Consider the following 27,919-nt stretch of genomic DNA (forward strand, 5'->3'; position numbering starts at 1 on the left):
TTTTGGGGGGCACGAGGGGAGGGGCGGTGGGCGGGGCCTGGATGGGGCGGGGCTTAGGGCCGCTCGGCGGTGGGCGGGGCCAGGCGGTGGGCGGGGCCTCCCCGTGGGCGGACCCTGTGGCCGCCATCTTGGCGCGGAGCGGGCGCCCGGCGGTGCCGGCCCCGGCGCTGGGGCCGCCGCTGCTGCTGCCGCTGCCCGGGATGCGGGGCCCCGCGGCCGGGCGGGACCTGCCGGAGGACGCGGAGAACGACGAGGACGTGTCGGGTAGGCGGCGGGGTGGGGAGAGGGCGGAGGCTCCGCCCGGCCCCGTTATCGGGGGTGCCCGGGCCTCAGCTTCTCCCGGTCATCAGGTGCGCCGGTGTCTCTGCTCATTCCCGGTATCTAGAGTGCCCAGGTCTCCGCTTTATTCCCGTTTTCCCCGTTATCCGGTGTGCTCGAATCTCCTCTCGTCCCCGTTATCCCTGTTACCCAGAGTGCCCAGGTCTCCGCTCCTCCCCGTTATCCCGGTTCTCCCCGTTATCCGTTGTGCCCGGCTCTCTGCTTATCCCCATTCTCCCCGTTATCCCTGTTATCCGGCGTGCCAGGGTCTCCGCTCAGCCGGTTCCTGGTGTGGGGTGAGCCCCTTCTGCATGGATTTGGCCAAGCACGGACACCGCCTTGGCCCAGCTTGCTGTCAAACCGGATCTGTGTCCCTTCAGCTCAGGACAGTCCTGGCTGTATAAGCTTGGAAATGGAAAATAAAAGCCCTGATGTGGCCTCAGGGTGATGAGGAACGGCGGGTGAGAGCCGGTGGTGGCGTCGCTGCTGCCACCAGGTCCCTGAGCATCGCCCGTAGCTCAGCCCAGTGCCCCCTGAGCAGCTGGAGCGACCCCGTCCTCCCTTGGTCACTGTCCACCGGGTCCATTCAACAGCCTGAGGTGCTCCAGGAGAGGCTGTGGAGCTCCATGCCTGCCGCTGCCGCACAAATCTGCTCTCCTGAGCTGATAAACATGGCTGTGGTGTCCGTGCCTGTGCGCTCCATCCACGCAAGCTGTCCCTTTTGTCCCCAGAAGAAGACGATGGGGTGCTGGAAGGACTGGATGAGTTTTTTGCAGAAGAGCAAATTGCTGTGCAGAAGAAAAAGAAGTCCAAGAAGCTGAAAGACGGCAAAGCTGCTAAAATCAGGAGGAGGAAGAAGGAGGTAATGCTGTGGACTGTAACGCTGCAGGCCTTTTCAGCTGTGCAGGTGCCTCACAGGTGGTTGTGAGTGGAAAGGGAGGTGTTACCAGGGTGTTCCCTCACTGAGGGGGTGCTCTCCTGGCCCTGGGAGGTGGCCCACAGCCAGGGCCAGAACGATTCTTGTCTGGCTCGGGCTCTCTGGGGAGGAACTCTGCCCTACGAGGGGCCTCAGGGTGATAAGAATCCACTGTGCCTCCTGGCAGCGATGTGGCTGCCAGCCCCTCGGGAGCGGCTTGGTTGCGGTGCCTGCGTTGGTGTGAGCGATGGTGCTGCCCATCCCTGTTTGCTGAAGGCCTCCTGCCCGCTGCGGTGTGGCTCCTCCCTGCCCTCGTCTTCAGGGCTAGGCAGAGAATGTTTCTGGAACCTCCTGCACTGACGTGGTGCCTGGGGCTCGTGTTTCTGAAGAAGGGGCTGCAAACCACCCCGACCAGGGCAGGAGTTGGGGGTTTCACTGGATGTCAGTGTTGGCTGCGCTCGTCCAAGGGTGTTTTACAAGTGAGACAGCATAGGGGCTCCTAGGATTTGTCACACAGAAGGGCTGTTGAGCCTTCTGTTAGAAAACAAAGACGGGGCGTCATGTCCTCGAGGGTCAGGCTTTCCCGAGGCCGCGTCTGGTCGGGAGGACTGACCAGCGCTACATGTGCTCTGCCAGGGTGCCCGGCTGGGGCACGGTGTGGTCCCAGGGCAGTGCTCGCTGCCTCCTCGTGCTGCAGGGGCTCTGCCTGTTGCCCTCCTGTCCCTGGGCAGTGGGGGACGTGAGGATGGGCGCATCCATCTTGTGCGCTGGCCCTTCGGTGCCATCGGGTTGGTGGGAGGGAGGGGTGAACGCTGCAGCTTTTCAGCCCCTTCCTTCCCCAGGGACGCTGTGCCTGAGGAGAAGTCTCTTGCCCAGCGCAGCCACCCTTCCCCACCCCTTCCCTTGCCAAGCGGGGCTGAGCATGCTGCTCCCGACCAGCCGTCGCCACCGCGCCCCGTGGGATCTGTAACCGCAGGCTGGCTGGATGAGGCAGCGCATTAAAGTGCTTTTGCTGCTGATGGGAGTGTGATGAGCTGCTGATTTAAAGAAAACTAATTCCTTCATGTGCTGCCTTGCCTGCCAGCGTTTTACACAAGTCGCTGCCCCAAGGAAGCTTCTTCTGCTCCTTCGTGGCCATGGTGATGATGCTCTTCCTCTGCAGATGCCACACAAAGCTGGCTCGGATCCCCTCCTCCCTCTACCTCTTCCATCACTGGACATATTTTTTCCTATGCTGCTTTTTTGGACAGGGGGAGCAGAATAAAACAAAACCCCTGTGGTAATTTTCACCTCTGATTTTCTACTCTGTGTCAGTGGCAGCCTAGCCAAGACAATGTGTGCCGCTCGTGCCGGCTCTGGATGCTGCTGTACCAGGGTGAGGAGGAAATAACAGGCTGCATGTTGAGTGCGGGTGGTTTTTTAGTTAATGCCTTGTGTGGGCAGTATTAACCAAGCTCGGTCCCACCTGCGGGAGACTGTTCTGTCATCCGTTGAAGACAGGGAGATGCTGCTGCTGTAGCCGTCAGTAGGCATTGAGCAGGACCCAGGCTGCCTTTGGGAGGAGGGAGAAAAGATCAGGGGGGGCCTTGAATGGGTCTTCCTTCTCCTAAACTCCTCCTCGAGTGTTTTGGGGGGTAAGTGGCCTTTTCCCCTGCTAGAGGAAGGCATGGGTGAAGTGCCTGCCTGTGGCGTGCTTGCCTGCCACCCTGCAGTCCCCCTGGTTTTGTCACCGGGGCGTGCGGCAGGCGCGATGCTGTGCTGTGCCTGCGTGGGAATTTGCCTGCCCCAGCCACCAAACTCATTCAGTGTGCGGCGACGCTGCCAGCAGCCCTGGCGCAGGAAGCGATGCTGCAAACCCCCTGGAAAAATCTGCATAAAATAACCAGGCTGCAGCTTGAACCTCGGCGCATGGAGATGAGGGTCCTTGTCAGGGGAGGGAGTGGAGAGGGGGAATGTCAACCTGTACTGCAGCAGTTACCATGGCAACCAATTATTCCGTGCCAAATTACAACTGTTTATAACCCTGCAAGAGGAAATGCTGGGTTTGTTCTGAATCGAGAAGGACCAGAAGTCCATGATGGTCGCTGAGCGTTGTGTGGGGCGCTGCCATAAAACCCCGGCGTGGGGCAGGAGGGGCTGTGGTGGTGAACCTGGAGCTGGGTGCTGTGTGATGCTGGGCTCAGCCCTTCCTGCGGGGCAGCCTTCCACTCAGCTCTTGAGCTGCTCTGCGCGTCAGCGTGAGGGCTCTGGGTGGGAAGGAGGGATGCCCCAACACATGCATCCTCCCAAAGGTTGTCTAGGGACCCAAGCGCTCCAGCAGTCTGTGGTAATGTGTTTGCTCTGAGAGCAGTGCAGCAGGTCATGGTCTCTCTCCCAGAAAGAAATTCTGCCTGACCGGCGTCCTCCCCAGCATGATGTAGGCATCTGAGCCCCATTGGGCATCTACCAGGCCCAGCCCTTCCTGAAGCAGTTGGCTCACCTTGCTGCTGAAGCTGTGTGTGATCAAGTAGCTCTAACAGTCCAGCAAGACTCGTGTGCCTTAATTCTGCTTTCCTGCCCCTTTCCAGGCTCCCTGTACATCCACCAGGACTGTTTGTTCGTGTGGCAGCTGAAATCATCCTGCAGTCACACTGTTCGGCTGCAGCACAGTGCCCAGCTGAGCAGGGAAAGAAAACAGCAACAAAGCGAAACCCTAGGGTGATACCTGTCCAGTCATTCAAAGACTGCTCATGGCTGAAGAGACCTTCCCTTTAGTTTCCCCACTGTTCATGCTCTGATAGGCGAATGTGACTTTGTGTAAAGCCGTAAGCAAACATAAGATGGAATATCTTGTGTTACCTGTGTTATAGTGATCAAAACTGTTGCCTAAATATTGATTGCCTGGGAATTTTGGCTCCTTAAGCAGGGCAGGGAGCTGTCACTCATAGCAGCTGCTCTTTGGTTTACCAGGCAGCTGGTTTTAATGGCCGAACCAAGAGTTCCTTTCTGTGCCTCCAGTGCTCAGGTGCTTCTTGCTATTCCCAGATCCCATTTTCATGGTGTTTTCCCCCAGCCCCGCAGCGTAGCAGTGGAGTTGTTTGAGGGAGGCTGGTGACAGCCGTTGCTTCATGCTGGCTGGGAGGGTTTGTTGGAGGAGGGCAGAGAGGGGCAGGCCCTGCCCTTTCTCCACTGTCGCTTTCTGTTTTAGGGGAGCAATGATGAAATGTCAGACAACGAAGAGGAGATCGAGGAGAAATCAGAAAGTGAAGGGAGTGACTATTCCCCCAACAAAAAGAAGAAGAAAAAACTGAAAGAAAAGAAGGAGAAAAAGCCAAAACGGAAGAAGAAAGATGAAGAGGAGGATGACACTGAGGATGGATGTCTAAAGGTACCAAAGATTTCTTTACCCCGAGCTGGTGCTAGAGCATGAGACCTCAGGATAGGGCCTGATCCCTTGAGTTTCCTTGGCAGTGAGTCGCTGTGGAGCTGAGCTGTAGTTTTGGCTGCTCGAGGATAAATTCCCTTTGTGTGAAGCAGGGCAGCACAAGCAAAGTGCTCCTGGATGGCGGAGTATTTGGCCACGTGGCGATGAGCGCTCACAAGTCCTCACAGAACCTTCGTGGGGCTGAGGCCGGTGTGTTTTACTCTGAGGTTGGAGGCCTAGTCAGGTAGCTTGGATCTTCTGGCAATGGCAGCTTCTCAGCCTGAGGAGCCTTCCCAGGGCGTCTGCCCACATCCCGACAGTGAGAGATTCATCCTGTCTATCCTCTGAACGTGAGGCAGACTGGCAGGGCAGCACGTGCTTAGAGAAGGTGGCCTTGGGTTTCATGGGAAGCTCGTCCTGAGTTTGATGAGGAAGAGATTGTAGGTGAACAACTATGAGAGGAAAGGTTGTATTGCTCTGTTTATCTTACACACAGAAGGAAATTGAGTTTCCTGGAGACACAAAACCTGCCAAGGCTTCACGTTGTATTATAGGGAGCATTTGGATGGCGCCACGTTAATTTGCTTCTTGGAAGTCTGTGAAGCATTAGTTTATTAAGCAGTTGTGCATGCTCTGTTTTATAATCACAGCGACAGATCGCTGTGTGTCGCTGGTGAGGGAGGACGTCTGCTATGGAGCACGCGCCAGACCCAGCCTCGTGCTGCTTGTCTGCAGAGCAACGGTTGGTTATGTTAATGATGTCTCTCTGTAAATCCACAGGAGCCCAAGAGCTCAGCCCAGCTGATGGAGGAATGGGGCCTTGATGATGTAGATTATATTTTCTCAGAAGAGGATTACCACACTCTGACGAATTACAAGGCCTTCAGCCAGTTCCTCAGGTGGGAAGCTGTAGGTCTGGACAGGGTCTTGTGTGGTGACTGAGGTTTGGGCATTGCTCAGTCGAGTGGGTGAAGCTGTGGAGTGAATTCTGCATCATGACCTCGCAGTTGCCCCTCCCTGCCTGACTAGGAGTGGTCCTCAGGACTCCATTGTTATTGCAGGATTGGCTGGAAAACAGCTGGGGTGTTTCTCTCTCCTCTTCTTCCCTCTAAAAGCCCATTTGTTTGTGTGTGCTTATTTGAAAAGTTTAATGAGAAAAATTGAGTGTCAATAACAGCAAAGCGTTTCCGTTAATGCATGGTTTTCTCTCTCCCCAACCCTGCAGGCCTCTGATCGCCAAGAAGAACCCCAAGATCCCCATGTCCAAGATGATGACCGTGCTTGGTGCCAAATGGAGAGAGTTCAGTGCCAACAACCCGTTCAAGGGCAGCTCGGCAGCAGCGGCGGCAGCGGCCATTGCTGCGGCTGTGGAGACCGTCACCGTCACCACGCCGCTCGCCGCCAGCCCCCAGCAGTCGGCCTTGCCCACAGTCATCAGGAAGGCCAAGACCAAGGAAGGCAAGGGTAGGTGCCAGCCCCAGTGAATGTGTTCTGGGGATGGTGCTCGATGTTGCCTGGGCTCACAGTGCTTCCTCATCTTCCCTGTTAATCCTGGGGCTGAGGTGGGGACCGATTTGGGGTTTGGCCTTTTGCAGGGTTATAAAAAATTATATTTACTAATAAATATTACATTATTTTTAAGGTCCCTTCCAACTCAAAGCGAACAATTCTTCTGTTTCTCCAGGTCCAGGTGTGCGAAAGAAAATCAAAGGCTCCAAAGATGGGAAGAAAAAGGGGAAGGGGAAAAAGATGGCAGGCTTGAAGTTCCGGTTTGGAGGAATCCCCAGCAAAAGGAAAAAGGGCTCCTCTGTAAGTGTGCGCTGCCTGCTCCTGCACGGGTGTTAGGGGGCAGCTGGGAAATGTCAGGATGAGCCATGTCCTGGAAGCCTCCCTCATGTGTGTCTGGGCCTGATTTCTGCTACAATCCTATAACTGCATTTGCATTCGGTGGTGAGGGTGGTAATGCCATCATTTCAGATTTCATTTGCAAAGGAATTCTTCAGGGCTTATGCTCCAGCTGAACCATACGTCAAAGAGAATTAGTGAATGCTTTAATTACATTAGCATCGCTGCCTCCAGGCAGCTGTGATCCTGCAGCGGGGTCCAGGGGCACCAGAGCTTCCTGGGAAGAGCACAGCAGCCGAGCTCTGCTGCTGTTTCTGCTCTGTGCTCTCAGCACACGCACATCAGGTGTGTTTTAAAGAATAGCGGATCATTTTGAAGAATAAATCTCTTTAACAGCTATTAAACAGGGGTGGAACTCTTGTAGGCTTTGATAATGTTATTGATCAGAACCCCGTTTGTTCACCCTTACTGGAGCTCAGAGACTCTTGAGCTCCAGTTCGCATCACACATCCTTTGTGCGTCAGAGGCTGCAGCGAAAGGAACGGTGTTTTTGAATGACACATCATGGAAAATTCATCCCCTTTCCAAGCGCACTCTAAATCTGTGCGTTTGTGTTTCTGAGAGTTATAAAGAGCTTGGGCTGCTTCTGCAGCTGGAGTGCTAAGTGCCCAATTAGTGGCTGCCAGATCAGGGATTTGCATGCATAAGTCTTGAGAATAAGAATTCAGACGTGTTATGTTTTGACACCATTGAATGCTGGGCCGGTTTAGCTCCTTTTTATGTTGTAAGGAAGGTTAAGCACGAATACCTGCGTGCACGCACACCGTTGGGCTGACACAAACTGAAATGGGTGGAGAGGGAGAGAGGGAGCAAAGTTTTGCTGAGAAGTGGAGGAAAGGGGCTTTGACTGCACAGCAGTGGGAGTAGTGGGTTGTTCCCTACCCGCGTCTCTCTGGGGTGTCTATGCCCATGATAACATTATCACAGCAGCGGGCTCTTAGCTGGGAGATGTGTGCAGGACGCTGAGCCTCTCCTGAAGCACTTCACCTGCTGTACTGCGCAACATCTCTGCTCTCTGTCCTTGCGGGGTCAGCACGCTGCTGGGGAAGCCCAGAGCTCACCTATTGTCAGGGAGGCCAAGCGGGGACTTGACACTTTGGTTTAACATGTTTTAAATGTGCTCTGAGATGTGCTCTGAGATTGCACGCTGACGGTGCTGGGAAGCAGGCGAGCTGCCGCGGTGCCGTGTGGAGCTGTGCAAGATGGTTGCCTGTCGGCTCTAGTTCCTGTCCAGATCTACGCTGAGCGATTCCCTGGCTGTGGCATTGATCTGATATCGGAGATTTCCCTGCTTCCCTGTGCCTTGTGGTGCTCTCCTGCAAACCCTGTTTGTCGGAGCCTGGAGAGTGCTCGCCCTGACATCCCTGCCGCTCTGACTGCTCTGCTTGTTGATTCCTGTGGAAAGGGGGGGTCCCTGCGGAGCTCGGCTGCTGATGGGTGGTCCCACCTGGGTTTATGTGGGTCTCTGGGGGTTTGTTCTGCCACAGAGTGGTGTGCTCTGGGAGTGACTGCTGGGATGCCAGCCCTTGGACTGTATGTGTTTTGGTTTTCCCCTCTGCAGAGTGAAGAGGAGGAACGAGAGGAATCCGACTTTGACAGTGCCAGCATCAACAGCTCCTCAGTGCGCTCCGAGTGCTCGGCTGGCCTGGGGAAGAAAGGGAAGAGGAGGAGAAAGAAAAAGAGGAGTAGGCCATTCCTTTGTACTCTGTTCCTGTTCTGTTTGGATTTCCCTTTTCAGATGGTCCTTTCCTGGCCTCGGCAGCTCCAGGCTGTGTCTGGCGCTGGCTCGGTGGCAGAGGACGTGCTTGTGCTTGTCTGTGTGTGGAGTTTGAAGTGCTTGCTTGGTGTCCAAGCTTGGCTGCTGGTGGGCTCGTGCCTGCAAGAAGGCAATGAGTGGGTCCCGCCGTGGGGCGCCGGCTCACTCCCACAGTGCTGGTGGCAGTGGAACAGCCCGGCAGCAGGGCTTTTCCAATGATCAGCAGTCAGCTTTCCCTCTCGCAGCCATTAGCCACTGCCTGGGGCTCAGGTCCCCTCGAGGAAGCTCCATGTCACCACTGAGAGTTGCTTTGGGAGAGCTGTGGTTGTGGTGCTGTGCCCTGCACGGTGCTGCGCTCCCAAAGCCTGCCTGTGCCATCTCGCTGCCTGCTCGCAGCCCCAGCAGCGCGGGCACTGAGCCCCTTCTGCGCTCCGGGCACCGGGACAGGCTGCAGGGCAGCCGGCACTCTCCTGCATGTATGAGCCTACCAGCATTTTTCCTATGGCAGCAAAGTTCCAGGATTTGTGGGGCTTCCAGGGAAGTGATTTTCTGAGGGCAGCTCCTGGAGTGTCTCTCCAGGAGAGAGATGTGGCTTGAGTCAAGCTCCCGCTGGAGCAGGCGAGAAAGCGTTAGGACAAGGGACTTCTCATCTTGAGGTGTGTGGTCAGGCAGCGGGCAGGCAAGCGGTAGGTCTGTGGTAGTGACGTAGAAGAGGGAGGCATCTGTTGGGGTCTCCCAGTGGCTGTGTGGCCGTGTTTGTCTGCATATTCCTTCATTCCTTTCCTCGTGGAGGCTGTGGGTGGATTCTGGCCCTTCCACCCCTGCACTGCCGTTGAGAGCAGCTCCCTGTGCCGAGCTGCCCCGTGCCCTGCTCCAGCTCCGAGTGCCGACAGGGGCTGCCAGGGCCTGGCGTGCCCTGCCTGGCTTCCCACGCCATCTCCACCTCCTGCGCCGCTGCAGGACGCGTGCTGCCTTGCGTCCTCGTTCGGGATGAAGTGCTTCAGATCCAGGTGTATCCTTTAGCTTTCCAGCTTTGCCAATGAGTTTTTGCTTTTGCTTTTGAGGAAGGGCAGAGCGGTGCTAGGCTGGGGGATGGTTGGGGTGTGATGCTGGCCAGCCTCCCCGTTGGTCAGCGAGGCAGGGCTGGCTGGCTGGCTCTGTGGCTCGTGTGTGAAGGGCATCTCTTCTCCTGGCTTGTTGCCGCACAAGGGCCCTCGTGCCGGAGCCAGGCAGCTTCTGCTGGGAGCTGGAGGAGCAGGAGGGCAGAGGTCCGTGCTGGGAGTTTGTGGCAGAGCCGGGAATTGAGATAGGCTGTTCTGGTGCTTGCAAGGCCTTGTCCCTCCCTTCCTTTTCCTGTCCGTTCTGAGTTGGGAGCGCTTCTGCCTCTGTGCCAGTGAGCAGCCAGGAAGAGCAGAGTAGTCCCAGGAGAGGAGTCGGTGTCACCCTTGCATGGTGCGTTTGCAGCTTGTGGTGCTGGTGCCTGGGGAGGTTTCTCTGACCGGCCTCCCTTGCAACCTCTCCAGGTTCTGGCATTCTCCATTGAGAGCCTGAAGGAACCAAAGGATGATACAGTATGGAGAGAGAAAGAGAGACAGAGGTGAGATGATGCTGTGTGCAAAGATGAACTGTGGTGCTGAGGGACAGAGAGGTAGGGGGATGTAACAGGAGGGGTCCGAGGTGAAACACTGTCCTTATTTCCTTAACTGCACGGTAGAGGAGCACGTGTCCCGTTCCCTCCTGGGAGAGCAGGCGGCTCTGCCGTCCCGCTGACCACACCTGTCCCTTGCTTGCAGTCGAAGAAGGGGACGGGTACGAGACGGATCACCAGGACTACTGCGAGGTGTGTCAGCAGGGAGGGGAAATCATCCTGTGCGACACCTGCCCGCGTGCCTACCACCTCGTCTGCCTGGACCCCGAGCTGGAGAAGGCCCCTGAGGGCAAGTGGAGCTGCCCCCACTGCGTGAGTGGGGTCGGGGCCCTTGGGGGCGGGTGGGCGGCCGGCAGAAGCCCTTGGTTATGCTGGCTGTGCTTCCCCAGGAGAAGGAGGGCATCCAGTGGGAGCCAAAGGAGGAGGAGGAGGAGGAAGAGGAAGGTGGCGAGGAGGAGGAGGATGATCACATGGAGTTCTGCCGGGTCTGTAAAGATGGAGGGGAGCTGCTGTGCTGTGATACCTGCCCGTCCTCCTACCACCTCCACTGCCTGAACCCGCCACTGCCAGAAATACCAAACGGTGAATGGCTCTGCCCTCGCTGTACAGTGAGTATTACCAGCATTCCTTGCCCTGTCCCTCTGTGCCTGCATCTGCCTGCCCTGGGTCTCCTGGCTGCCACCACTCCTCAAGCCTGCCATGGGGCTGGTGTCCTACCCTGTGCCACAACCCCCCTCCCTGGAGGAGTGTCACTGCCACTCGCATGCACTCTGGGGTGAGATCGATGCAGGCAGGGTCTAGGACCATTCAGGTCACCTGGTTTGCCATGCTCTGTTCCCTGTGGCCCAGGGTGAATCCGTGGTTGCTCTTTGTCCTGGGCTTCCCCTCTGGCAGCAGCTTTCAGCACAGGCTGTGCTGGGATGCTCCCCAGAGCCCAGGCCGTGCTCTCCCTGCTGTGCCTGCATGGCTGCCATCCACCCTTTCTGCCCTCCAGGCCTGTCCTTATCTCTGCAGCCCCTTACAGGGACTCCCCTTAAACTCTGTGCTCTTGCCTATCTGCTTTTGTATCTCCAGTGCCCTCCCTTGAAGGGCAAAGTCCAACGCATCCTGCACTGGGCCTGGAAAGAGCCACCGGCCACCCCGCTCCCACCCGTGCTGCCCACCCCGGACGCGGAGCTGGCTCTTCCCCCGCCGAAGGTGCTGGAGGGGATCCCGGAGCGCGAGTTCTTCGTGAAGTGGGCCGGCCTCTCCTACTGGCACTGCTCCTGGGTCAAGGAGCTGCAGGTGAGCCAGCGCATCCTTGTCCTCGTGGTGCCCCTGCCCAACCCGCTGCCCCACCGCCCGCGGGCTGAGCGCGGCTCCCTCCTGCCACAGCTCGAGCTCTACCACACCGTGATGTACCGCAACTACCAACGCAAGAACGACATGGATGAGCCGCCGGCCTTCGACTACGGCTCTGGGGACGAGGACAGCCAGAGGGAGAAGCGGAAGAACAAAGACCCGCAGTACGCCAAGATGGAGGAGCGGTTCTACCGCTACGGCATCAAGCCCGAGTGGATGATGATCCACCGCATCCTGAACCACAGGTGAGGAGCCGTGTGAATGGGCTCTGGGAAGGTGAGTACCAGGGTGCCTGAGCCTCTATAATGCACGCACTGAGCTGTCGCACCCCAGGGAGGGACACGGCAGGGGTGAGCCCTGCTGTGCTCCTGGGACCCCTGACAGTTCTGCAGAGGAAGTGTTGAGCCATGGGGCTGCGCTCCCTGTGAGTTTCCCTTCGTGCACAGCTCTTGCACAGACGGTTTATGCCGTTAGCTGAGCCCCTGGGACTGCCAGCTGCGGGATTTCTTTACTTGGCTGAATTCTCCTCCCCGGGGGCTGGGAAGTTCTTGTTGTCCTGCAAAGCCAAAATTTCAGGCTGGTGGAATTTCGGCTGCTGGCCTGTTTTGAGGTCTGCATTGCCTTGGAGGTTGCTCCTGAGGCAAGGCCGAGGGCAGAAGTGAGTGGACGCTGCCTCCTCTCAGGGAGCTGCAGAGAGCGATGAGGTCTCCCCTCAGCCTCCTCTTCTCCAGATTGAACAGCCCCAGGTCCCTCAGCCGCTCCTAGTAAGAGGAAGAGTTGTCTTGCTCTGCCCGGATGTTTTGTTGGGGTCCGTGTTACAGCCTGATTGTTTTGTAAATCGCTGCTGCAGCTCAGTGAAGGGTCTTCCTTACATCGATTGTGCCCTGTAGCTGCTCACCTAAACTGCTTTGGAACAGCAGCCCATTTCCGTGTGGGTCCTTTGTTCCTCTTGGAAGCCGTGAGGCCCCTCTGCACTCCCAGCAAAGCTGAGTAACCAGCAGGGATCCGAGCTGGAGCAGGTGCCTGACTCCCTCAGGAAGCCTTGACATTTGTGTTTCTTCTCTGTGGAAAGAGTTCCCCGCATATAAGCTGTGCTTTGCAGGTGTTGTTTCTACACTGAATGGCTAGAGAAAGCTTTTTATTGAATGCCTGCATTTCAAGTGGCAACTTGGAATTTCAAGCACCAACTCTGCTTGAAGGCTGCTTTGCAGAAAATAAACAAAGCTGCCTGGCTAATTTTCGATCAAGCTTTACATTATCTGCTAATAAGGCAAGGGTTTTCCCCTTAGGTGTATATTCAGGCCCAGCAGGGCGTTTGTTCCTTTGTCAGTGTAAGCAGAACTACACAGAGCAGTGAAGGCTGCAGGAGAAGGAAGGTGAGTGCTGGTGTCCATCCAGCCTTGGCAAAACAGGAGAAGGAGGGTGTTCAGTGGAACGGAAGAGCAGCCTTTAATGATGTAACACACAGAGCAGATCAGTAGGTATTTCTGCTGGAAAGTATTGATACTTTCTGGTTTTCTACCTCTCTTGGCTCTCACAGTTGGTCGGTAAAAGCAGAGGAGGCATCCAGGTGTGTGGAAGTGGGTTAGGGCTGGGGGTTTCCCAGGGTCTGAGCAGCATTTGATGGGCTTTTCCTGCCCTGCATTACAGCTTCGATAAAAAGGGAGATATCCATTACCTGATCAAGTGGAAAGACCTGCCGTACGACCAGTGCACCTGGGAGATCGACGAGATAGACATCCCCTACTATGAAAACCTCAAACAGCTCTACTGGAACCACAGGTAGGAGCTGGCCAGGCGGTCGGGCCGCAGCCCCAGGGCAGGTAGGGCTGGGGCAGCCTGCACAGGCGTTTGGGGCGGCCAGGGGCTTGCGGGTGTCCCTGTTTCAAACACCAGCACCACTTGCAGGGACCCTTCTTCACAGAGCAGTGGCCGAGCACTTTGGGAAGGCTCAGGACCGCTGGGAAATCCCGCCTATCCGTTTTCCAGCCTATTCTCCCCTTCCCCTGAACTTACACTGCTGTAATACTCGCAGGCTCACTGCTCTTCAGGGTGGCTTCATGGTGCTGCCTCCTGTCTCTTTGAGGGGAAACCCACCATGTCCTGATGAATTGCCATTCCTCATTTAGGATGCAGTTGCCTGGACTGTTGGGAGGGGAATATTAACACTGTGAGTGCCAGTGCTCACGGGGCTGGACGAGCTCCTGCGGGGAAACAACAGGGGAGTCTGGGAGGTGTTTCTGTCCCTTGGCCTGGGGGCTGGGAGAAGGCTGCCCGCCTGCCTTCTGATGTGCCCTGGCTGTTGCAGGGAGCTGATGCTGGGGGAGGATATGCGCCCACTGAAGAAGCTGAACAAGAAAGGGAAAAAACTGAAAGAGGAGAAGCTGGAAAAGCCTCCAGAAACACCTCTCGTGGATGTGAGTAGGAACTGTGGGGGCAGCACAGGGTGTGAGCCCAGAGAGAGGGATGTCTGCCCAACCCTCATCCTTTTACACTTTTTTCCTCTAGTTCCTTCCTGTTTATTTTACATCCAAAGCTCTGGGATGGATTTTCTGTGAGCAGCCTGGGGGCTGGGAACCAGCTCTGCATCTCTTTGGAGGCTTTCATGTGTCATAAGGCTAGAGAGAGATGTGCTTGGCCACAGAGAAAGGAAGGGGAGTTGGCTCTCACTGCTTTGCGTCCTGTCTCTTTCCAGCCTACAGTGAAGTTTGACAAGCAGCCATGGTACATCGATGCCACGGGAGGCACGCTCCATCCTTACCAGCTGGAAGGGCTGAACTGGCTGAGGTTTTCCTGGGCCCAAGGGACGGATACAATCCTGGCTGATGAGATGGGGCTGGGGAAAACTGTGCAGACGATTGTGTTCTTGTATTCCCTGTACAAGGAGGTGAGTGGAGCATCCAGCGGTCCCTGCAGTGGCTGAGAGCTGCTTGGTATGGGATGAACAGCTTGAACTTTATCTCCCTCAACAGGGCCACTCCAAAGGGCCATATCTGGTCAGCGCCCCTCTCTCCACCATCATCAACTGGGAGCGCGAGTTTGAGATGTGGGCACCTGACTTCTATGTCGTGACGTACACAGGGGACAAAGAAAGCCGATCTGTCATCCGGGAAAATGAGTTTTCTTTTGAAGACAATGCTATCCGGAGTGGAAAGAAAGTCTTTCGGATGAAGGTGGGAGCTAAGTCTGTGCCCTACTCAGTACTTTAACCATCGGTAAGGAGGGAGAGAGCAGGATTCGACATCGGCTGTTGTCCAAAGAGGGAGACTGGCAGTGTTTACAAATGCAGGGGATTTGTGAGGAGCTTTAAAGATTTCTGCCAGACCTTCTATTTCTGTAGTCCCCTGCTTGGTTCTAATGTTCAGAATGGTATAGATTTCTGCAGCCCTGCTGCTTCTGCAGTGCAGACAGTCCTGCCTTTTCTCCTTGGGTGACATGCAGGAGAAGCAAATTGGGGCTATCCCATTCCCTGATCTCTAATCCTGGCTTTTCTCTCCTTCTGCTCCTCCAGAAGGAAGCCCAGATCAAATTCCATGTCCTGCTCACCTCCTATGAGCTGATCACTATTGACCAGGCGGTGCTGGGCTCCATTGAGTGGGCCTGTCTGGTGGTGGACGAAGCGCACAGACTGAAGAACAACCAGTCCAAAGTAGGTAGCAGACATTTGTGGGCCATTTTTATGGTGCGGCTGGTGCCACAAAGATGTGACACCCTAGTGCTGGTGATCTGATGGCCCGTGCTTTCCTCCCTGGGGGCTGAAAGGTGTCCTCACCTCGCACAGGCTCTGCCTGGCACCCATGTGTTGATAGATTTGCTCCCTTTAGCATCCTCTGACATTAAAAATCCTTCAGTAGTGGAAGCGGTGTCAGCCTTGTTGCCTGCCTGGCGGCCTGATGGTCCTTTGTTGGGCTGTTGTGGAAGGGAATTGATCTTTCTCCTTCCTTTTCTCTTTTCCTGAGGCTCAATGCAGTCTCTGGCCCTTGGGACCTTCATGCAGTCCCAGGGCAGGAGGAGGCAGGTGGTGTGACCCAGGACAGTCAGGATTGCTGCCTGTGCTCGACTGGGGTGGCTCAGAGCAGGACATGCAGCTGCACTCTTCTCTGTGCCTGCTGTGGGGAAAGGTCTTGCTGAGTCTCTGTGTACACAGGCTGCACCATCTCCAGGTGACAGGGGTAATTGGCTCCTCTGAGTGCTTTTCACCTGATCTCATTTCTTTTCCCAGTTCTTCAGAGTATTAAATAGCTACAAGATTGATTACAAGCTGCTGCTTACTGGTACTCCGCTCCAGAACAACTTGGAAGAGCTCTTCCACCTGCTCAATTTTCTGACTCCGGAGAGGTTTAAGTAAGTTGCATTAGTTCCCTGCTCCCTTGCCGGTCAGTGGGGCGGCTCAGCAGAGGTTTTCCAGTTTCCTGGGTTCCTGTTGGTGTGGGGCTGCCTGGATCCAGTTGCGACTGTGCCAGTGTCACTGGTCTGCGCTGACAGGCAGGTGGCAGAGCACCTCGCCCTGGAGGTTTTACCATAATAGCTAGAGGCATTTTGCGTGAAACCACATTTATTCCTGTGGGCTACTGCGTTTTGGGTCCGGGGGCAGCTGTTGCCTTGCTGTCGGTCAGGAGGATTTTGAGGATCTGGAACCTGCCTTCTCTTCCCTCTCTGAGGAGACAGAGGTATCTGGGGAGCTTGTTCTGACCTCCTATTAGTGCATTTAGCCTGAATTTCCCCTCAGGCATCCGTGTGGCTGCTTGGTTTGGATTTTACTCTGCCTGGTTGCAGACATGGGAGTGATCTCATTGGGTGCCGTGAGAGCTCTACTCTTGGTTTTATGTCATGAGGAAAATGATGTGTTTGCTTTTGCGTATCCTGTTATTGCTCAGCACTGTGGGGTTCTGGCTGCTTTCACAGTAACCTGGAGGGGTTCCTGGAGGAGTTTGCAGACATCTCCAAGGAGGACCAGATCAAAAAGCTCCATGATTTGCTGGGTCCCCACATGCTGCGGCGGCTCAAGGCGGATGTGTTCAAGAACATGCCAGCCAAGACAGAGTTGATCGTGAGAGTGGAGCTGAGCCAGATGCAGAAGTGAGTAATCCCAGCAGCACTCCCCAGGGCGGCTGGCTTCCCGCACCTCACCTCCTCTGAGTATGGTGGGGCATTGGTGGGATTCGAGGGGTCAGAGAGACCCCGCTGGCTTCAGGCCTGCTGCAGGAAGAGCTGGAGCGCTTTCTGTCTCACTGGGAAGCACATTCAGCCTGGTTAAATTGGGCTCTGTGCAGTCCTAGCTGCTCAGCGGGGAGCGTTTGATACTGGCAGCCTCTCAGTGTGGTACTGCTCGTTCTGGAAAGTGCAGAGAAAGCACTGAGGCTGGAGCCCCTTCTCCTTCCCTTGTTCTCGGCCCCGGCGCACCAGCCTGTGCTGCTAGCTTGCCTGGCATCAGCCTGGAGCATCGCTACTGCTACAGGCTGTGCTTGCTCTGCTCCTTTGTTCTGGGCTAACTTGCTTGGCTCCAACAGCAGTTTCTCCAGAGGCTGGAGGTGAGCAGGGAAGGGCTCCTTGCTTCTTCCCACCATGGTGGGACAGGGCTTGGTTTGCACCCAGTGGCAGGGAGAGCTCCTGGCCACTGTGCTTCCGAGTCCATCCCACTTTACAGGAGCTGTGACATCCTCCAAGCAGCCCAATAAACCTAGCCCCGGGCTGAGGCTGTGGAACTGATGCTTTTAAAACCATCAAAACGACCCTTTTGAAGTGGGCAGTGGGGCTTAATTCGGCGCCATTCTGCTTATGCCAGTCCCTCCTCTACTCAAATTAACCAGAGTGTCTATGTCCCTCTTCTTGCAGGAAGTACTACAAATTCATACTGACGAGGAATTTTGAAGCCCTGAATTCGAAAGGTGGTGGGAACCAAGTATCTCTGCTCAACATCATGATGGACCTGAAGAAGTGCTGTAACCACCCATACCTGTTCCCCGTGGCAGCAGTGGTACGTCACCCATGTTTGCCCCGTGGAGACATTGCTCAATATTGTGTGTAAGCTGTCGGTGGGGTTGTTTCCATCATCTGGCTGTGGTTAAAGGTGTGGGGTTTCACGTGTGTGGTTTCACACCAGGATTTTGTCTTTGAAATGCCTGTGAGATTCAATGTGAGGCTATCCAGCATTGCTCTCAAAGAGGCTAACCAGGATGCCTTCACAGGAGGCCCCAGTTCTACCCAACGGATCCTATGATGGGAATTCTTTGGTCAAATCTTCTGGGAAACTGATGCTGCTCCAAAAGATGCTGAAGAAGTTACGGGATGGTGGTCACAGAGTTCTCATCTTCTCCCAGGTGAGTGTAGGGAAGGATTAATAATACACCTTTTTTTTTTTTTTTTGTTCTATATGAGAATGTTGTGCTAGGAACAGGTAAAGAAAGGTGGGAGAACTGCTGACAGCTCACCCCAAGGTAGTGTGGCATCTGTGGCAGTCGCAGTGGATGGACTGTGTCCCAGCTCTCTGCCGAGGGACTCTCTGTAGTGTCTAAAACATCTTTTTATCTGTGGATAAAGAGGAGGTAATTGTAACAGTGCTGTTCAGACATGATTTCCTCGTGCTGGCAAAGCTGCCTCTAGAAGATGAGACGTGAATGCCGCTCCTCTGGAAGTTGCCTGTCGCCGTACTCTGCGGCTGGTGGCACTGCCATCATCTTGGCCTCTGGGCTGCAGGCAGGAGCTGGGCTGGGCAGGGCAGGGCCCGGGGGACACGGGGAGCCAGGCTGTGCAGAGCTGCTCCTGCCAGCGTTGCTTTGCCCTGCAGATGACGAAGATGCTGGACTTGCTGGAGGATTTCCTGGAGTACGAAGGCTACAAGTACGAGCGGATCGATGGGGGCATCACCGGCGGGCTGCGCCAGGAGGCCATCGACAGGTTCAACGGTGCGTGCCCTGCTGCCTTGCCGAGGAGAGGGCGTGGGGCGGGTTCGCAGCCCTCCGTGGGCTCGGCTGTGCCCAAGAGCCCCGACTCGCCTGCAGGGCTGGCGGCGGGGGTTGCCTATGCATCAGTTGTGATCCAGCTTCTTGAGGCACTGCATGAGCTGCTCGTACCACGTCCTTAAACGCTTGAGTTGTGTCCCAAAATGAACCCTGAGCGTGCTGACAGCAGGCTGCTTAGATGGAGGGACTCCGGTGTTTTCCTTCAAGGACTCTGTAGATGGCAGAGCTTCCCCTTGGCCTCTGAAGCTGCTTTTTCTCCAGTAACTGATTCCCAGTGAAGGATATTTTCACTCCTTGCCTTCCCTGCCCCTTGCTTGCTGGCTTAGATCAAAGATTCCAGCTGGTTTATGCCTGTAGCACAGCCCTGCATCTTTCCACATGGGCCGCGTTCCTTTCTGTCTCACTGTTTGCCGCCTGTGGGTTTGTCTTTCTCAGCTCCTGGTGCTCAGCAGTTCTGCTTTCTTCTCTCTACCCGTGCCGGCGGTCTGGGCATAAACCTTGCTACAGCTGACACAGTCATTATTTATGATTCTGACTGGAATCCCCACAATGATATCCAGGTTTCTGACTTTTTCCTTTTCCTTCCTGTATAGTAAGTACCTCTCTGGCTCTGCCCTATTTCAGTCCCTGCACAGGGAAGCTGCTCTCTTCTCTTGAGAGCTGCTGATGCTTTCTGCAGGATTTATGGGGCACATTTCCACTCAGGAGCTCCCTTCCTGCACCCACCAGCCTTGCCCTGGCCCTTCTGTGGCGCATAAAATCAGCTCCTTCTGTGGGCGTCTTGCTTTCTTCTGCTGCTTGTGTCCCCTCCTCTTCTGGGAAGCTTCCACTTGTGTTTCTGAGACCCTGGGGCAGACCCTAGCTGAGGACTGACCGTCATTGGGAAGTGACAGCTGGAGGGGCGAGCAGCTGGTGCCTCTGGAAGTAATGGAAAATGAAGACAAATGTCTTCATGACGCCTTGATGGTGTCGTGCTCTGCCTGCAGGCTTTCAGCAGAGCTCACCGTATCGGGCAGAACAAGAAGGTGATGATCTACCGCTTTGTGACCAGAGCCTCTGTTGAAGAGCGCATCACCCAGGTGGCCAAAAGGAAGATGATGCTCACACACCTGGTGGTCCGCCCGGGGCTCGGCTCCAAGTCGGGCTCCATGACCAAGCAAGAGCTGGATGACATCCTCAAGTTTGGGACAGAAGAGCTTTTCAAGGATGATGTGGAAGGTGAGGTGGGGAGGGTGTGTGGGATGCTCTGTGTGAGGCAGGGCTCTGTCTGAGCTGCCAGGGCTCTTTCTCCTTGCCCTGTGCCCGCAGGAATGGTGTCTCAGGGACAGCGGATTGGCATGCCGGATGCTGTCACCCCTTTCTCTGACACGCTGGCAACCAAAGGGGGTGCAGTGACTCCTGGCATGAAAAAGAAGCATGGTGGCACCCCACCAGGTGTGTAGCCCCCCCTTTTTGGGGTGAGCTGTCCCCCTCCCTGGCCCTGCACACAACCTGAGCTTGCCTGGCTCTCTCTGCATGGTGATTTGTGCTTCCATTCCCTTTGCCTTGTGCTCTCCAGGTGACAATAAGGATGTGGATGACAGCAGTGTGATCCACTACGACGATGCTGCCATCTCTAAGCTTCTGGACCGAAACCAGGATGCGACTGATGACACGGAGCTGCAGAATATGAATGAGTATCTCAGCTCCTTTAAAGTGGCCCAGTATGTTGTGAGAGAAGAGGACGGTGTGGTAATGTGATTAGTATCATGTCTTACAATCACATCTCTTTGTACATCCCTCTGTGTTTCTCCTGCTTCCTTTCCTGTTCCTTGCGAGTGTCTCGGTGCAGAGCTGGAACCCCCACTCTGCCTGCGACCGCTCCTGATTGTTTCAGGGCTGGGGTCCCAGGGCTAGTAGGACTGGCCATAGGCTGAGGAAGCACAGCTGGCTTTGTCCTCTGCTGCCATGGTGCAAGCTGGGCTGTGTCCCTGTTGTCGCAGGACTTCAATCAAAGCATCCATAGGCACCTTCTTCTGTCCGTGTGCAGACTGGGAATGGGCATGGTGCTGCTCCTGTTTCACCTGGGGATGAAGCCAGTTGCTGGCTGCTGTTCTGGGAACAAACACTGATCTGCAGTGTTTCCATCGATGTGAGATGGGTGAGAGGTTGTCTTGGCCGTTTGGCAGTCCTGCACTGAGGTCAGTATGCTGGGCAAAGACCCAGGAGCCAAGTTCCAGCCAGGGGCTCAGTATTCTCCCTCTCTCTTTCCCTGGAGCACTGAGAGGACAGGCAGGCGGGGCAATGTGGGCAGGTCTGCAGCTGCCTCATCTCAAGCCTCCTGTCTCTTGCTTGGCAGGAGGAGGTGGAACGCGAGATCATCAAGCAAGAGGAGAACGTGGACCCTGACTATTGGGAGAAGCTGCTGCGGCACCACTATGAGCAGCAGCAGGAGGATCTGGCCAGGAACTTGGGGAAAGGGAAGAGGATCCGCAAGCAAGTCAACTACAACGACGCCTCGCAGGAGGATCAAGGTAGAGCTGCAGTCACACAGCTCCTGGTGGGGCTTGGGGTGAGCAGCGGGCCCGTAGCTGGCCCTGCAAAGCTGCCCAAGCAGGTTCCCTGCTGGACATGTTGGCTGAATTGTTGGTCTGCAGTTTGGTAGCCTGTGTGGCTCTGTACTTTCCAGGTTCCTAAACTTTCCAGTATAGAAATACTTCAAAGACTTTTTCGTTTCACTTTGGGGTCTGCAAACTGGTTTTGATGGAGGAATTTAGGAAAAATCTCTGTGGGCAAAATATTTTGGTTTATTTTCTTTCTGTAGAGGAGAATACTGCTTTTGGGAAACCTGAGAATGTGATTTCCTCCTGCTTGTGTCCTCTGGCTGCCTGGCAGAGGGGCAGTCGCAGTTGCTGGGCAGGGTCCCACTGCTCGGATGCTCTGCTAACCCGGCCTCCCTTGTGTTCGGCAGAGTGGCAGGACGAGCTCTCTGACAATCAGTCGGAGTACTCCATCGGCTCCGAGGATGAGGATGAAGACTTTGAAGAGAGGCCAGAAGGTCAGAGTGAGTTATTGTGTTTGATCCTCCATGGGATCTTGCTCTGCGGGAAGGCCCTGGCACTCGGGTGCAGCAGAAACATCTGGGTTGGAGGGACTGGCGTGCTCTGGGCCTCCGTTCCAGGGGAGGCATCCCCCTTGCCTGTCAGGTGAGGAAATTCCCAGGGCAGGGAACAGCACTGCGCTGTTCCCTTTAGTGGCCGCTGCAGGACACTGCTCTGGTCCTCGTGGTGGAAGGATGGGGACCACAGGAGGAGCACGCGTGGTGCCCCCTTGCCTGGAGAGTGCCCCTGCTTGGGGCGGCCACTGGGATGGGTGGAAGGGCCTCTACAGCCCAGACTGCTGCTCTGCCTGGAGTCTGTTCCCGTTGGGATGGAGTGCAGGGAGCCTGGGGCATAGAGTCAGCTGTGTGAGAGCTGCAGCTGTCCTTCCTTGTTGCCTGAGCCTGAATGAGGCTGCTTGATTCTAGGTGGCCGAAGACAATCCCGGAGGCAGCTGAAGAGTGACCGGGACAAGCCTCTCCCTCCTTTGCTGGCAAGAGTTGGGGGGAATATCGAGGTGAGTGTCGGCACCTTCTGTCAGTTGTGCCAGGGCTGCTCCAGGCTCACAGGCTGGACTACTCCGTGCCGCATTGCCAGTGCCTTGGTCCTGGTCCAGCATGCCTGTAACAGCTGCAGGGCTCCACCGTGCCACCTCGTGATCCCAGCAACACCTCTGCTCTGTGTAGGTTCTTGGCTTCAACGCCCGCCAGCGCAAGGCTTTCCTGAACGCCATCATGCGCTGGGGAATGCCGCCCCAGGACGCCTTCAACTCGCACTGGCTGGTCCGGGATCTGCGCGGGAAGAGTGAGAAGGAATTCAGGTATGGGGCCCCCGGGCAGGCAAGGTGAGGTCCATCCAGGGCTCTGGTTGATTGCAGTGAGCACTTAGCTTGTGTGTTTGGGATGAACTGTGATCATCCTGTTGCCTTGTTGTGTCACTGCCTCTGCCACGCTCCCAGGAAGGCAGCGCTGGCAGCAGTGCCTGCACACCCTCTCTGTGGCTTCTTTCGGGGGGAGGCAGCACCCGTTTCATTCGAGAGGGCTGCTGACATTCCCTTTAGATCCCTAAACCTTAGCCTGGGTGCAAGGCTTGAGGCTCTCCCTCGCCCGCAGGTGAACGCAGAGGGAGTGAGTGCCTGGCTCAGCATGGCGTCCGTGGGCCGAGCTGGCCTGAGCTCTGCCTTTCCTTCCACAGGGCGTACGTCTCTCTCTTCATGAGGCATTTGTGTGAACCTGGGGCAGATGGTGCTGAAACCTTTGCGGACGGCGTTCCCCGGGAAGGGCTGTCACGCCAGCATGTGCTGACTCGGATAGGAGTCATGTCACTCGTAAGGAAGAAGGTGGGTGAGTAGAATTTTACACGTGCCCTTTCAGGTACGTTCTGGAGAGCTGTGGGTTTCATTGCTTGCTGAATGCCCCTTGCCAGGGATCCCCTGCTGAATCTCAGAGGCTCAGTGCTCATCCGTTTGTGTCATAAACCTGGGTGAGCAGGTATTTAATAGTCTGGCTGGCAGAAAAGGGGAATCACACTGGAGGCTGTTGGGTTGAATGTCTCTGGCAGGGTGGGTGTGGGGTCCTGTATCCATGGATGAAACAACGTGAACCCTGCTGCCCAGGTTGGAAATGCCTCTGCTGCCTTTGACTTGCTGGTTTGTATCTGCCCCAGGTCCAGGAGTTTGAGCATGTGAACGGGAAGTACAGCACCCCAGATCTGCTTCTTGGGGGCCCGGAGAGCAGGAAGTCCAGCGAGATTGTGTCTTCAGATCCCAACACCCCTGTGCCGGCTAGCCCAGCGCATATGCACACGGGGCCGGGGGCCCTCACCGGTGGGTGTGACTCCAGGCTTCCAGGGATCCTGGCTCTGGGCTGGCTTGGGCAGGGAGGTGGGCCAAGACACCAGAACATCTTGCAGATGTCTGCCTGCTCTGGCAGCGTGTGCAGCCCCTCTCAAGACTTTCCTTGCTTTGCCACTGCTGCAGACAAAACAGAAACACAACTCGGGTTCCAGGAGGAAAAGGACCAAGTGGAGCTGAAGTCCAGGAAGGTGTCTGACAGCCAGGTAGGGTGGCCTTTTTCAGCATCTCCTCAGGGAAGCCTTCTTGTGGCCTGCCTGGAAACTTGGAGTGCTCCCTGAGGGAAGGGCTGGGCTGATCTGGTGCGGGCGCTTTACGTTAAGGTGCCTGCGAGTGCTGAGAAGGTGGAAAGTGAACAGCACCCAGAAAGTTGCGATAGCAAGGAGAAACCAAGAGAAGAGAAGCAAGAGGAGAGTGAAAAGGCTGAGCCCTCTCCTGAACCCCTGGTGAAAGGTGGGTCTCTGTGTCTTGGGTAACCAGACTTCCTCTCAGCCACGGCTGGGACTCTTGTGGGGCTGTGGCGCTTGGTAGCAACATCGATTTGTGCTGGAGTTGTTCATCGGCTGAAGTTGTGGGGACACAGGGCACACGCAGCCTTGGATGTGCTTGTGCTACTGGTGGGCGGGCTTCCCCTCTGGTGGGAGGCTCCAGCGCTGGCACCTTGCTCAGGCGTTCTTCTTCTCTAGTCAGAGTGGGAAACCCGAATGTCACCTGTAGCAATTCCTGAACAAACAACAATGCCAAGTTGTAAATAAAAGGGAAATGCTCAGCTTGGGGGGCATTCTCTGTTCTTAATGACGTGTTCCTCTAGATGTTCTAAGGGAGAGGGAAAACCAGGTAAGTTTTTGTGATAAAATGCAGAGGCATATTCTGTTCGAAGTTTCTGGAATACCTTGAATGTACAGACAACACCGTAAAAGGGGAAGTCTCTCCAGACAGTAAAGTTGTTCCCTGAAGAGAGTTACGCACACCAAGGTTTTCTCATGTCCGGTTCTGTTCAGCAGATGAGGGGATTCAAGAGAAGGAGAAGCCTTTGGAGAAGCCGGAGCTGAACAGCAGCCTGAAGAAAGGGGAGGACAGAGAAGTCAAACCAGGTGAGATGCAAGGAGGCTTTGGGACACGAGGAGGTGTGGAGTTTCCAAAGCAAGGTAGGTGCCCAGTGCAGAGGGGAGGCAGTGTGCAGGAGGTGATGGTGAGGACAGCTGGCAGGACCTGCAGCCGTTGGCACTCGCCTTCTGGTGATGATTGGAGCTACGAGTGGGAGCAACGCCCTGCTGTGGGGGGCACTTGCTGTGCAGGCAGTAGGACCTGCTGTGGAGCAGAGAGCTGGCTGATGGCTGTTCCAGCAGGGCCTTTAGCGATGAGTTCCTCTGGAGCTGATGGGGCAGTGTGACACCGGTCAGTCTTTTGGCAGAGTGTGATTTGACAGACGCTGCTTCTTGTGTTTGCCGAGCAGAGGACGCCAAGGTGGAGGAGAAGGAGCAGAGCGAGGCTCAGCAAAACGGTGACAGAGAGGATGAGGAGGATGGAAAGAAGGATGATAGAAATGTGAACTTCCGATTTATGTTCAACATTGCTGATGGTGGCTTTACAGGTAAGAGCAAGAGACGAGGCACTGGCTGCAGCTGCAGAGCTGCTGCACGGCGTCTCTGAGCCTCTGCAAGAAAGGGGAACCCTTTAGAAAGCAGCAAGATGCTTCAGTTTACTCTGTGCCCACGGTCACCCAGGAAATGTCACTGCTCACCCTGCCTGATGCGCTGTGCGCTGTCCCCGGCAGCCGTGCTGCCTGACCCAGCTCTCTCGCTTCTGCTTCCGCAGAGCTGCACACGCTGTGGCAGAACGAGGAGAGGGCTGCTATCTCCTCTGGCAAGATCTACGACATCTGGCACCGCCGACATGACTACTGGCTGTTGGCAGGAATTGTCACGTACCCTTTGGCTTGGTGGGACTGTGCCTCCTGCTGCTGAGTGCCAGGGAGGCGAGGGTGCAGGGGCTGAGGTGCCAGCGTGGTGGCGAGCAGGGAGGGGTTTGGCGATGCCATGTTGCTGTGTGGTGGTGGGCGTGCTGTTGGCTGGTTGGTTCTTCCCTTGACGCTCCCTCCGCGCCAGCCACGGCTACGCTCGCTGGCAGGACATCCAGAATGACCCACGCTACGTCATCCTGAACGAGCCGTTCAAGTCGGAGATACACAAGGGGAACTACCTTGAGATGAAGAACAAGTTCCTCGCCCGGCGGTTCAAGGTGAGTTGTGGGTCCAGGGCTGGTGAATGCTTACTTGCTGGGGGAAACCAGTGTGGTGCCCCAAAGCTGGATTGGAGCCTGCCAGCACCTTCTGGGAGTGACACAGGGAGCAGCATGTTCTTTGCGAGGGGCTTGTGGTTGCTGGAGGAGAGCAGGCACCCAGCAGCTGGGTCTTGGTCCTGGGAAGCTTGCAGCTCTGCAGTGCGGTGCGAGAGGGCTGGGAGCTCTGCCCACACCAAGTGTGATGCTGTAGAAATGCTGCCCCTGTCCCTTTCTGGGATGCTTGGTGTCTGAACAGGATATGAAACCACAAGGGCTAAGCCTGCTTCCCCAGGAGCTTTTGGGAGTGGGGCCAGTGGGGTGCACGGAGCACAGAGGCTCTACTGGCACAAACTGCATGGTATTGGTTTATGCTGGTGTGAGCTCTGGTCCTGAATCTTTCCCCTCCCTTACCTTCCAGTTGCTGGAGCAGGCCCTGGTGATCGAGGAGCAGCTGCGGAGGGCTGCGTACCTCAACATGACCCAAGACCCCAATCACCCGGCTATGGCATTGAACGCTCGTCTGGCTGAAGTGGAGTGCCTTGCTGAGAGCCACCAGCATCTCTCCAAAGAGTCCCTGGCTGGAAACAAGCCCGCCAATGCCGTCTTACACAAGGGTGGGTGCTGGTAGAGGCCAGGGGGAGCCTTCCTCAGGGGCTGGGAAGTGTTTCCCACTCTGACCATGTGGAATTCCAGTTGGGAGGTCATCCCTGTGTCGTGTTCCCTTGGCCAGGAGCTGCCTGCTCCTCCTCAGGTCGCTTTCCCAGCAGGGCCCTGGGGAGCGGCATGCTGCTGCTGCAGCTGGCGTGGTGGAGTCCGCAGCGCTCTGCCATCGCCTCCCAGGGCTGGGATGCTGGAGGTCCGGTGGGCATCCCCCCACTGAGTGCTGCCTCGCTCCACTCACAGTGCTGAACCAGCTCGAGGAGCTGCTGAGCGACATGAAGGCCGATGTGACGCGCCTGCCGTCCATGCTGTCCCGCATCCCACCCGTGGCTGCCCGGCTCCAGATGTCCGAGCGCAGCATCCTCAGCCGCCTGGCCACCCGCGGGGGGGACCCTGCCATCCAGCAGGTCAGGGGGATGGGGACAGAGCCCCTCGCCGGTGGTGGGGCTGGGGCTGCAGCTCAGCGCCCCTTAACCCTAACCCTAACCCTCCTTAACTCCCCAGGGCTCCTTTGGCTCCTCCCAGATCTACAACAACTTTGGGCCAAATTTCCGAGGTCCCGGGCCAGGCGGGATTGTCAACTACAGTCAGATGCCTCTGGGACCGTATGTGACTGGTAGGATGGGGTTTCTAGTGAAGATTCCCAGGCAGGGAAACGCAGGGAGTGGGTTGGAGTGGGGCAGGAGCATCAAGGACAGCGCACAAGCATGGTTCCCTCTCTCCCATCACAGATATTTAGCTGTTCCCACGATTTTCCAGTGCAGCTCCTGTTTCCAGCTGAGGTAAGGCTCTGCTCGCCACTTGACACGTTTTGTTCCCCAGGGTCTTGTGCCGAGGGGCTGGGGGCTGTACGAGGGCTCAGCTCTGGGCTGCTCCTCGAGTGTCTGATACCGGCAGCAGAAGCGGGCGCTGGGGCAGGATCCCCTTGTTGGGGCCCCTTGTTTGGTGCGGGGAGGGCCAGAGCCCGGCTGGTGGGCAGCTCTCCCCTCTCCTCGCAGCAGCCCCCCAGCCGAAAGCCGCCCCGTCGCTGGAGGAAGGCAGGGCAAACGCGGCAGCGGTGCCTGTGTGGAAGACGAGCTGCCGCCGGCGCTGCTGGGCTCTCCCGCTTCAAGTGTGCTTCGCCTGCCGCGACCCCCATCATTGCCAGAGCAGCCGGGGGTTTCATTTCCATGTACATTTTTTGCACTTTCTTATTGAAGACTTGAAGAGTTTGTCTGGGTGAGGGGGCCGAGCCAAGAGGGGAGGGAGTCACGGTGTTTGTGTCTTGGTTTTGTTGCCGCGTGTGGGGTGTGAGGGGTGGCCGGCGGGCTCCCTGTTTCCCGGCTGCCTGTTCCAGGGTGCCCGAGGGGCCGAGCTGGCTCCCGAGCTTCCCTGTAAGGTCCATTTCTACGTCCTCGTGGTGTTTGAGCAAGTGCATGCGTGCTGCCAGCCCCGCTGCCGGAGCCTGCCTGCCCCTTCCCAGCAGGGACATCGGCACCGTGGTGGGAGCCCCGGCACTGTCCCGGCACTGGGGCTGCGGCTCTCGGTGTGCCGGGCATGGGGCGCGTGGGCCGGAGGGAGGGGATGGCCAGAGCCAGGGCTGGGACCCCTGCAAGCGCGGTGACACCGGCTGCACCGCAGCGGTGGCCTCTTGCCAGAGGCCGATGGCAGCTGTGAGCGAGGCCCCGCATTCACTTTGTACTCCGTGTGTCCCGGTTTCTGTTCTCTGTGTTTTAATAAATCCTTTGGGAAGGAGGCGGCAGGAGCCTGGTGGGGCGAGCGGTGGCCGGTGGGTGAAGGAGCGCGGGGTGGGGGTGAC

General features: G+C 56.5%; 1 protein-coding gene across 5 annotated transcripts; it reads left to right on the forward strand.

Moving 5' to 3' along the window:
• The first annotated feature begins 125 nt into the window (after window positions 1-125).
• On the forward strand, window positions 126-26,903 carry CHD5 (chromodomain helicase DNA binding protein 5). Of its 5 annotated transcripts, none has more exons than XM_069874591.1 (41): window positions 126-264; window positions 1,050-1,180; window positions 4,422-4,601; window positions 5,418-5,536; window positions 5,863-6,101; window positions 6,322-6,446; window positions 8,104-8,227; window positions 10,092-10,258; window positions 10,336-10,554; window positions 11,021-11,230; window positions 11,321-11,532; window positions 12,938-13,069; window positions 13,596-13,704; window positions 13,983-14,174; window positions 14,260-14,460; window positions 14,799-14,936; window positions 15,510-15,631; window positions 16,193-16,366; window positions 17,123-17,264; window positions 17,476-17,607; window positions 18,075-18,192; window positions 18,685-18,809; window positions 19,236-19,467; window positions 19,558-19,683; window positions 19,808-19,980; window positions 20,588-20,762; window positions 21,200-21,292; window positions 21,755-21,843; window positions 22,013-22,146; window positions 22,521-22,665; window positions 22,992-23,151; window positions 23,305-23,384; window positions 23,502-23,631; window positions 24,183-24,272; window positions 24,635-24,772; window positions 24,997-25,105; window positions 25,287-25,419; window positions 25,880-26,075; window positions 26,365-26,528; window positions 26,626-26,737; window positions 26,853-26,903. In XM_069874591.1, exons 1-41 carry the CDS (start codon window positions 201-203, stop codon window positions 26,858-26,860), a joined length of 5,862 nt encoding a protein of 1,953 aa, XP_069730692.1. In that variant the 5' UTR covers window positions 126-200; the 3' UTR covers window positions 26,861-26,903. The 5 variants fall into 5 exon arrangements, with proteins under 5 accessions (XP_069730692.1, XP_069730695.1, XP_069730694.1 ...); XM_069874594.1 differs by having other exon boundaries at window positions 21,200-21,286; XM_069874593.1 differs by having other exon boundaries at window positions 1,053-1,180.
• The last annotated feature ends 1,016 nt before the right edge of the window (window positions 26,904-27,919 follow it).

The sequence above is a fragment of the Phaenicophaeus curvirostris genome, chromosome 22, assembly GCF_032191515.1.
Source record: "Phaenicophaeus curvirostris isolate KB17595 chromosome 22, BPBGC_Pcur_1.0, whole genome shotgun sequence".
In the NCBI taxonomy this organism is placed as follows: domain Eukaryota; kingdom Metazoa; phylum Chordata; class Aves; order Cuculiformes; family Cuculidae; genus Phaenicophaeus; species Phaenicophaeus curvirostris.